The sequence below is a fragment of the Octopus bimaculoides genome, chromosome 4, assembly GCF_001194135.2.
Source record: "Octopus bimaculoides isolate UCB-OBI-ISO-001 chromosome 4, ASM119413v2, whole genome shotgun sequence".
Taxonomy (NCBI): Eukaryota; Metazoa; Mollusca; class Cephalopoda; order Octopoda; family Octopodidae; genus Octopus; species Octopus bimaculoides.
The window spans coordinates 23,690,912-23,702,104 of NC_068984.1; the positions used below are offsets into that span (position 1 = coordinate 23,690,912).

The 11,193-nt window shown below is 35.7% G+C and overlaps 1 protein-coding gene across 1 annotated transcript in view; it reads left to right on the plus strand.

The window, feature by feature from the left end:
* The first annotated feature begins 6,630 nt into the window (after window positions 1-6,630).
* The window catches only part of LOC106883068 (aminoacyl tRNA synthase complex-interacting multifunctional protein 2), a 26,351-nt gene continuing 21,788 nt past the window's right edge, over window positions 6,631-11,193 (plus strand). Inside the window, exon 1 of the mRNA XM_014933944.2 lies at window positions 6,631-6,860. Coding sequence (XP_014789430.1) covers window positions 6,708-6,860 — 153 coding nt within the window. The 5' untranslated portion in view covers window positions 6,631-6,707. The remainder of the gene's footprint in view (window positions 6,861-11,193) is intronic.

An 11,193-nucleotide genomic window follows, 5' to 3' on the forward strand; every position in this document is an offset into this window, starting at 1 on the left:
TCTGGTTTTTGACATCTGGTCACATTGAATAATTGCATCCCACAGGATTTCGCAATTCTCATTTTCAGTGACTTCTTCTGAAGTTTTCTCATACTACATCTTTGCTCTTTGTAGGTCATGATTTCCACAGAGCTCCCAATGGATCATTCTTGCCACATTGTTATGGCATCTTTTGTATTTGTGTTGTGGCAATTTCAGACATTCGCTAATGATGTGCCATACCATTTCATCCCTCTCACAACACATTCTGCATTTGTTGCTATAAATAGTGTTGTCTATTCTGCACTTCTGGTCCTTAACGCTTGTTCTTGAGCTGTGTATATGAGTGCTTCTATCTCTATCTTCAGGTCACTCCTCCTCATCCATAACCACCAGTCCTCTGCATCTGTCTTGGTGTTCACTCTTCAAAATTGACCATACTTTTTTTCCTCCCATGCTTTTTTTTTTTTTTGTCCATTTCTTGTTTAAATTTTTCTTTTGTTACACAATTTTCAGTTTTGATGACACTGGCTTTCTTCATGTGTTTCAACAGCAGCTCCATAGCATTTTTTTATACACCACCCTAAGTTGTTTTCCTCTGCTTTGATACAGTCCTGGCAACTGATCAAACCTCTCCCACCCTTTCTTATGGACAAGTACAGCTTATTGGTGTCACTCTTAGGGTGGAAGGCTCCGTGTACTGTCAACATTTTTCTGGTCGTGTTATCCATTTTCTTCACTTCTCTCTTTCGCCATTTTCATAATTCCCACACCATTCCGAAGTGATGCTATCACCCACGTATTAACTACTTGGATTTTATTCTATCTAGTCAATTTTGAGTGCAACACCAACCTCAGTCATTGGAAATACTCCATCCTCAGTTGCTTTTCCTTTTCCATTATCTTGTTGAACACCGGTACACCAAGGTATTTGTATCCTTCCGTTTCAATTTGTTTGATCATGTCTCTATTTGGTAATGCTATCCCTGCTAGGGACTGTGCCTTGTCTCTTTTTAGGTAGATTATTCCACACTTTTTGAGTCCAAAATTACTACTATTACTATTACTATTATTATCATTATTGTTGTTGTTGTTGTCTTTGCACAGCTTCTAACGCTGGAGATGTACTACAGTATCAGCTGTTCACTACCAGTGAAATAAGGTAACACCTCTTATTTTTCGAGCACCTTCCAGAGTATTTGAGCGGTTCCAAGCAGTGCTGTTTTCTGCAAGTGCTCCACCCTTATTGCAGCCCCTATTTGTTCCATGTACTTCTTGAGATTTTTGCTCACTGTTCCTAGAGCTCCGATAATTATTGGTACTACTGCTACCTTTTTCATCGACCACAACTGCTTAACTTCCCAAGCTAACCTGTCATATCTCTCAACTTTTCAGCCAACCTGTCATATCTCTCGACTTTTCAGCTAACCTATTATTATTATTATTATTATTATTATTATTATTATTATTATTATTGTTGTTGTTGTTGTTATTATTAGGAAAGATTAGATTCTCTTAACCTGATATATTTGATAAACTGAAGGAGTTTCTTCTCAAAAACGTATCAACTTTTTGTTTATAAATAGGTTCTTGTAGGATGTTTGAGTTAAATTTTTCAAATTTTGTTTAGTCAAAGAAGTGAGCCCTCAATATAAGTGTTCTCATAAAATCAACTGTCTTCTACATTAAGCATTTGAGGTATATTTTCTTGGCGGAGAGAGGAATAGGAATATTCTTAGCTGAGATGTCTAGTTTTTGAGGGATCAAGGTGTATAAGCAGTTGGTGAGTATGCTTGCTGAAGGAGAGCTGGAAGAACCATTAGCAGCAATTATGTACTGAGTTCAAATTCCACAGAGGTTGATTTTGCCTTTCATTCTTTTGAGGTGGATAAAATATCTACCAGTTTAACACTGGAGTCAATGTAATTGACTAAACCCCTCCTCCCCAATTTCAAACCTTGCGCCTATGATAGGAAGGATTATCATTATTATTATTTTTATTATATAAAGGTGAAATTCCGCTGAGGTATCAGTTACGTACTGGTGTTGATGTAATCAACTTAATCCCTTTGACTGTCCTTGTTTGTCCTCTCTATGTTTAGCCCTCCTGTTGGCAATAAAGAAATAAATTATTATTATTATTATTCAGTAGTCTTATTTTTGTCATGTGCTTTCACTGCACTACTGAGTGCAGCTCTGTGTGCCTTGGGTATGTGCTGTGGTCCATTGAGATGCTCTTATTTTCACTGTATTGAAAGTGTTTTACGTAGGATGTGTGCAATGCCTAGTAGTGTTATTTTCTGCATGTTACATATACTTGTTAGTCCTGGTGTCTTTGTTATATATTTGCATGAATATTTTTTTATCATACCTAATGCACCTATTATGATAGGAATTGTTTCTGTTTTAGACTCCAATTTGAGTTGCCTCTATTTCCAGGTCTTTGTATTTTGAAAGTTTCTCCGTTTCTTTTAGAAAAATGTTGTCATCTGCTGGGATAAGAAAGCGTTTTTTTATTGATGATCTCTGACAACTATATCTAGCCTATTGGCCTTAATTTCTCTATCTGTGTGTATTGGCATATCCCATAGAATGGTTGCTTTCTCATTTTCTGGCCTTTATTATTATTATTATTATTATTATTATTATTATTATTATTATTATTATTATTATTATTATTATTATTATTATTATTATTATTATTATTATCATCAAGGCAGTGAGCTGGCTGAATTGTTAGCATGCTGAGAAAAATGCTTAGCAGCATTTCGTTCATCTATACAATCTGAGTTCAAATTCCACCAAGGTCGACTTTGTCTTTCATCCTTTTAGGGTTGATAAAATAAGTATCAGCTGAGCACTGGGGTCGACATAATCAACTAACCCCCTCTCCCAAAATTTGAGGCCTTGTGCTTATAGTAGAAAGGATTATTATATTATTACTATTATTATTATTATTATCATTATCATTATCATCATCATCATCATCATCATTGCCTTTGCACAGCTTCTAACACTGGAGATGTACTACAGTGTCAACTGTTCACTACCAGTGAAATAAGGTAACACCTCTTATTTTTCGAGCACCTTCCGGAGTATTCGAGCGGTTCCAAGCAGTGCTGTTTTCTGCAAGTGCTCCACCCTTATTGCAGCCCCTATTTGTTCCATGTACTTCTTGAGATTTTTGCTCACTGTTCCCAGGGCTCCGACAATTATTGGTACTACTGCTACCTTTTTCATTGACCACAACTGCTTAACTTCCCAAGCTAACCTGTCATATCTCTCGACTTTTCTTTCTTCCTCATCACATACCTTGTTGTCAGCTGAGCATGCTATATCTATGATCCAGCATAGTTTGTTTTCTTTCTCAATTAAAACTATGTCCAGCTTCCTATTCTCTATCTCATTGTTGCACTAAATCATAAAATCCCATAGGATCTTTGCATTTCTATTTTCGACGATGCCTTCAGGTTTGTGGTCATACCGATTTTTTGCTTGTTGCAAAGTGTCCAATGGACAAGCCTGGTTATATTGTCATAGCATCTCTTATATTCCTTCTGGGCCAGTGGCATACACTGACTGGTAATATACCATATGGTTTCACTGTTTAGTCCACAGATTCTGCACTTATCACTTTCTGCAGTGTTGTCTATTCTGTATTTTATGTAGTTTGTTCTTAGTGCTTGCTCTTGAGCAGCACAGATTAGAGCCTCCGTTTCTGGTTTTAAATCACTTTTAGTCATCCACAGCCATCTTTTTTCTATGTCTGTCTTATCTTCAACATCTCTATGAAATTGACCATGCATTCTTTTCTTTACCCACCTATTTTCAGTTTCATTCATTTTCAATTTCTTGTATAGTGCTTTATCTTTGCAATATTTTATCCTACACAAGCCTGACCTTCTTACTTCTACTAATAGTGGTTCTGTGGCATTTTTTACATACCATGCTATGTTGTTTTCTTCTGCTCTAATGCTGTGCTCGCATCCAATAAGTCCTCTTCCCCCTCTTTTTCTCGGTACATGCAGTCTGTCTGTGACACTTTTTGGGTGGCATGACCCATATCTAGTTAGCAGCTTCCTTGTCTTTCTGTCTAACCTGTTTAGTTTGTCTTCTGTCCTTGTGATTACCCCTGCTCCATATCTATGGAGTGAAACTGCCCAGGTGTTGATAGCTTCGATCTTATTCCGTCTGTTTAATTTCGACTTAAGGAACAGTCTCAGTCTATGCAAGTGCTCCACCTTAAATTTTTCTGTCATTTCTTTCTCCATCAATTTATCCATTTCCAAACCCACCAACTACTTATAGCTCGTCTCTTCTATCTGCTTCAAAACCTCTCCTGACGATATCGTTAGCCCATCCATACAATTGATTTTGCCTCTCTTCAAGACTATGATGATGATACACACATATTTTTTTATCTATATTATCTATGCATGTGTGTGTATGCATACGTGTGTGTGTGTATATATATATGTATATATATACACACACACATTTATGTAATGTATATGTGATTGTGTGTGTGTGTGTATGTGAGAGAGAGAGAGGGGGGGGCAGATATATAGTAGGGACTTAAATTGATTTATCTAGTAAACGCCAAAAGACTAAGTCCATTAATTTCAAAGCTACAAATTGGATCTAAATCAAATGGAGCCAATCTACAATCAAACGATAAACTTAAATGATAAGGTGCGTTAAAAGTAACATGAAAGGAAAATAGGGTAAAGATAAGTAAGCCAAATAAGTGACAGATAGATAGATAGTGAGAGAGAGAGAAAGAGAGAGAGAACGTGAGAGAGGGAGCGAGAAAGATGGAAGAAAAGTGAAAGAATAGTCGTAGTTTAACTAGTAATATCCTCGTCATAGGAAATCGTATGTGGCATGCTTCCTACTTCATTACATACATGAGACATATATCTATGCCCTAGTTAGAATATTTACCTATTACTTAATAGAAATCCCTGTAATTTTTCTCCAGCTGAGTAAACTGAGGTTGTTGTTATTGTTGTTTAACAATAAGTTTGCAATGATAGAGCTGATCTATGACCAAAAGCATTCCGACCATGGCTATACAGTATCAATTCCCTATGATTACATGTGAACTTTTGTTTATAGGCTGCAGGTTTTAATTTAAGTGAGATTTCGTGGAAATTAAAAAAAATTTTCTAGCAAGTGGAGTGGCTGTTTAGAAGATCACTAGTTGAAGTAAAAAGGTTTCACTATCCATTTGCCCAGTATGAAGTGTTATCATTTATAGGAAATTTATCAATACATTGTTAATGGTCATCTCTTTAATTTTCAGAAATAAAACTTTAATCCCCACCCCGGTTGTAAATCTTTTGTTATGTTATCGTATATCTTTTTTTCCGAGAAGTTTACAGGTTGATTTCTTTGACTGATATTTCCTTCTAAAGAAATATAACTTGAATTATTAATATTCTATGTAAACATAAATCTATAAATAGAATTCCTAGAATAAGAGGGATAACTCTAAATAACTGGTCAAAATAATATCAGTAATTCTTCAAAACTAGCTCGGTAATTACAAAATTCGATTTATTAACAGGATGCAATGTTTTACATCACTTGGCTTTGTTAAGCTATTTTCAGTTTCAGGACTTGCCAAATTATTCGATTAAATATAGCATAAAAGCGTTATAAATTATGCTTATCAAATAAGAAAAGTATTTTAAAAATATATTGATTATAATTTATTATGCAACGGTATCAATGTAAGATCATGACATTGTTTTATTCAATATTATTGTTTTGTAATAGCCATATTGCTAATGATTTATACACGAATGAGAGATTTAGTTCCGTTTTGAAAAAAAAAAAAAAGAATCCAAATTTATTATTTTTTTTTATATAGAATTGTAAATTAGTTATAAAGATTTTTATCGATATATAATACTCGTTTATATATATTACATTTCGTACTTGTATACAAACAGACATTTTGCATTTATGTTCGTATAATTGTCAAAGTGAAAATAATGCATAATTATTTCCTAAATTCATAATTTTATAAACAAAAATAGTAAGTTTATTAAAATAAGTGAAGTAAGAATGTTTTTTATATAAAAATATTTATTATATTGCTTGTGTAAAATATAAAAGAAAAATTATAAAAAGTAATTCAATAAAAGGTATTGAATTATCTGCCCATTATTTAGGTTTTCTTTCATTTTGTTTTGAAAAAGCTATGCAACACAAGGGAGGTAATTATCGAACACTAGTGTCTTTGTTTGTGATGCATTATTATTGCATCATTGGTGGACATTAAATTTTCTTTAAATTGAAATATTGTATGATTATTTTTTCATCTAAACGTCAGAAATTCAGAAACATACTCAAGAATGATTTTTATCGTTGTAATTAGATTTTTTTTTTTTTATAAATATTTTTTATTATATCCTATTTAATAAAATCTTATAATGTTCCTTGGAATGAAATATATTAAAAAACTAATTAAAAATATCTAAGAAAACTTAAAAAGTATTCATTAAAATGCATTTATGAAGAAAAAAAAACAAATTTCGAAATGTTTGAAGGGACATAATCGATTCTAGTTTGTTGAGTTTATTATTCAGTGTGCTTATGGTTGCTTCTAAAAGTTGGAACCAGGCCAGGTTTTCGGTGACGGAATAAGAGCAATTATTTGATTCCTGCGCAGTTCAGGCTGACAGCTTCACTAAGTATTGTTGAGGTGTCAGATCGGCAGCATGTCTTCTTCGGAGCCGTCGTTTCCGTCTGTAGCCGATAGCGGCGAAATGTACTATGTTAAACCTTACCATTCTTTTAATAATATGAATCTGAAGACGACTGAAGATATGTATTATGTCAAACAAATTAACAAAGCTCATGCAAAAGCCGACGTGAGTAAATTTTAATTGATGTTAATTTCAGATGATACTTTTGGTTTCAGTTATTTATTAGCACGTGTCACCTTTCTATTTTCTGTGACTGTCGCAAATACTCGAAGATAGAGATGCTGTGTTTTTAAACAGATTTGATTCAACTTTAACTTTACATATACAAGAATAAATTTGGTCGTAAGATCGCCTAAATTTGTTTCTGAAAGTACAAACAACGCAGTACTTTCACATTTTAGAAAGAAACTGTTCTCAATCTCAACCAACAGACATTTTGTTGTGACATGTTGTTTGTAAAGGAATTTACTTTCGCTAATTGTTACGTCAGCCGTCTTGTTAAAAACCTATTTTACATTTGGTTTATTCCATTTCTTGTGAATATGAACCTATGAGGAATTGATTATGAAGAATTTCTGGCTGAAGCTATTTAGCAAAACCTGCTGCGAAGCAAACAAGATGTTAGTGTACATGTCTAACATATTTCATCATCTTACTAGTATTTTCATGTTCTAGCTTAAAAACTCAACACTCATTCCCTCTCTGCCTATATATCTAGTATATATATATATATATATATATATATATACACACATACACTATATGTTCTAAATATGTATTTAAAACAATTTCGTTATGTTATTTGATATCACTTGTAGAAATCATGTTCTAGTTAATCATTCAAGCAGAACCACACAGCTTTATAATCCATGAAAGTTACTACCAAATAATGCTATTTAGCCTCGATGTAGTTTACATTCTACTGACACCTTGGTTATAATTTTAAATTCAATTTCACTTTATAATCACTGCTACCATTATGGCTAGTATCATAAGAAATGGCGCTTCAAAATCAATTGGCACTACTTTCCACAAGCCCATAGCAATCAGTATCAGAGTGAATTAATTTTTATTCGCTTCGTGAAAACAGGAATAATTGTCATGGCCCTCGTAGGCCCAGTCTACCGGTGACATTGATACTGTTAACATTCTGCTTCGGCAGTTGCAGGAAAGACGTGCAGGAAGTAGAATTGTAAGGGACGACGTTCTGGATGGTAAAACTTGGGTGGAGTGAGAGGTTTCGAGGTGAGTGAGTGTAATCGATACAGATGAGAGCCGAGAATGAAACGAAGAGCTTTGGATGCGATTTTGTGTCTTCGATTATAGCATCAATATTTATTTTTGTATTAAAATTATTTATTGAATGGAGGTGTTGGATTTTTTAAACGGATTTCTGAAAGTTAATTCATGTTACGTTTAAAGAATCGAGTAAATAATTCACGACCTCCTGAAGTGACTGTCTTTTTCCTTACAGAAAATCAAAGAATTAAATTGTTTGTTTATCTCATAATGGTTCAGTGGGAAATGGCAGACGGGAAGTACTGTTCTATGATGTTGGAATGGACACTTTAGTTTATCTTCAATTTGCCTGGGTAGTTAGAAAAAGGATCACCACCGTCCAGATTGTGCCTAACTCCTTGTCACCTCATAGACGAAGCACCTATAGAATTTTCTGGAGAGATATAAAGGTGGGTTACCTTGCTGAAGCATACAACAAGAATTAAACTCTGTACTGCAAACGAAGGAACAGGGTGTTTTGGCTATAATTGATTGTGTAAAAATCCTTCATCTGACGCTATATTATCTAGGCTATGTTTCATCTTTCAAACATAAGTTACCAATACAATTTGGAAAACAGCAGAATTTGAATGGTTGCATAAGTGTCTTAAGGACGAAAAAATGTTTGGCAATACATTTTGTGGATGCAAGCATGGCTGTATAGATAAGAAATTTGCTTTGCAACTACAGGTTTTGAGTTTGAGCCTACTGTGTGAGCCTTGGACACTTTTCTTCTGTCTTAGTTTCAGGTTAAAGCTGTCTGAATGTAAGTTGGTAGACAGAAGCACTGGATGCCTGTTGGAGGGAACCATTCCTGTTCTGATATGGTCAGCAGCTAGCTGACTGCTCTTAGCAGAGTCCGCTCTGTTGCAAGCATTTGGGCCCAGTCCTTCAGTCATGGCAGCCTCTGACTAACTCATTGAAAAAGCAAAAACACTAAAGGAAATCGTTCATCTCCACTTTAATCTTCTAGAAATGTTTATCTGCAAGAGAGATGACTGTGCTGGTATAGTCATGTGTCGAGAATGGATGAGGATAGCTGTGTGAAAAAGTGCCACACCCTACTGGTTGAGGGAACCTGTGGAAGAGGTAGACCCAGGAAGACCTGGGATGAAATGGTGAAGCACGACCTTCGAACATTAGGCCACACTGAGGCAATGACTAGTGACCAAGACCTTTGGAAATATGCTGTGCATGAGAAGATCTGGCAAGCCAAGTGAGACCATAACCTGTGGCCTATGCCAGGGGTGTAACCAGTCCACTTCTGCATACCTTTCCTTCATTGGACACTAAACTCCACTTGCAAAGACCTGTTGAGGCAAGTGAAATCGAATCAAATCGAATTCGCAAATTCAATGACTGGCACCCGTGCCAGTGGGGCGCTAAGAGCACCATGTGAGTGTGATCGCTGCCAGAGAAGCTGACTGGCTTATGCGCTGGTGGCACGTAAAAAGCAACATTCGAACGTGTTCATTACCAGCGTCGCCTTACTGGCACGTGAAAAAACATTCAAGCGAGGTCGTTGCTAGTGCCGCTGGACTGGCTCCTATGCAGGTGGCACGAAAAAATACCACTTGAGTGTGGCCGTTGCCAGTTCCGCCTGACTGGCCCTTGTGCCTGTGGCACGTAAAAGCACCCACTACACTCTCGGAGTGGTTGCCGTTAGGAAGGGCATCCAGCTGTAGAAACTCTGCCAGATCAGATTGGAGCCTGGTGCAGCTATCTGGTTTTCCAGTCCTCAGTCAAATCATCCAACCCATGCTAGCATGGAAAGCGGACGTTAAATGATGATGGTGATGACATAAATGTGAAGTATTTCATTGTTCAAGGATGCAGTGAGTTATTAGACACACCAGAATGCCTCATAATACTTACAAAGCAATACATTATATTTAGATCATTGCTAGAATACTTAAGATGATATAAATTTTGAGATCTAGATATCGGCAGCTTTTTAGTAATAAATCTTTCAAAAGGAATAAATTTACTATTTTCTGTGCTTGCATGAAAATATAGAATAAAGAATCTGATATATTGCTTAGTTCTGGTTTATTGTTGAAACTTAATTACTTAATTTCAGTAGGACATTAGAATAATCTCTTATTCTTGTATGTGGCAATGTGCTAGTGATTATCTCTTATGGAATTAACACCTGACATTTTTTTTTCCTGAAAAGGTATTGTCTGACAAAATATTTCTTTTTCACCTTACTGTTTGAAGTAGTGAACTGAATCACCTTATGGTATTTGTCTTCAATAAAGAACAAAAGTATCCAATAGTGAAAACATTAATGAAAGTATTTAATTGAAAGATTTTTCACTTTGTGTTCCTAAAGTCTGCCCGTTTTTTCATTTTAATCTGTGGTACCCAAAACTGATGACTCTTAAAAGAATTAAGGTTGTAGACAAGTAAATCTGACCTCTTTTGTGACCATGTTTCTAGTAACATCCATCATCATCATCATCATCATTTAACATCTGTCTTTTATGCTGACATGGGTTGGATGACTCCAATGTCTGCTTTGGCATGGTTTCTATAGCTGAATGCCCTTTCTAATACTAACCACTTTACAGTGTGTACTGAGTGCTTTTTTTTGTAGCAATGACACTAGTGAGGTCACAAAAAAGCCCCTTAATTGCATGGAGGTGTAGTAGAGAGATAAGTGACTGAGAGGCTAAAATTTTGATAGAGACTGGAAGAGGTGTTGTGTTGTAGGGGAGCTATATGCTACCTCATATTATATAATGGTGGGTGGGAATAGCTGTAAAGGGAGATAAAGGTGACAGGGCTTACTCTCAAAGTACAAGTATAAGAGAGTCGACAGAGGATTGGGTAGGGTGGATGGGTAAGAGTGTTAGAGGGGAGTGACAGATGGTTAGAGATAGGAGTAGAGGTATGCAAGTATTTGATGGGGATTTTATTAAATAATTCAGTTGGTAATTATTTAGCTGGTTTTTGGAAAATATTTCTTGCATAAAAGTAATGGAGAGTTTGGTTTCATCATCATCGTTTAACGTCCGCTTTCCATGCTAGCATGGGTTGGACGATTTGACTGAGGACTGGTGAAACCGGATGGCAACACCAGGCTCCAGTCTAATTTGGCAGAGTTTCTACAGCTGGATGCCCTTCCTAACGCCAACCACTCTGAGAGTGTAGTGGGTGCTTTTACGTGTCACCCGCACAAAAACGGCCACACTCGAAATGGTGTCTTTTATGTGCC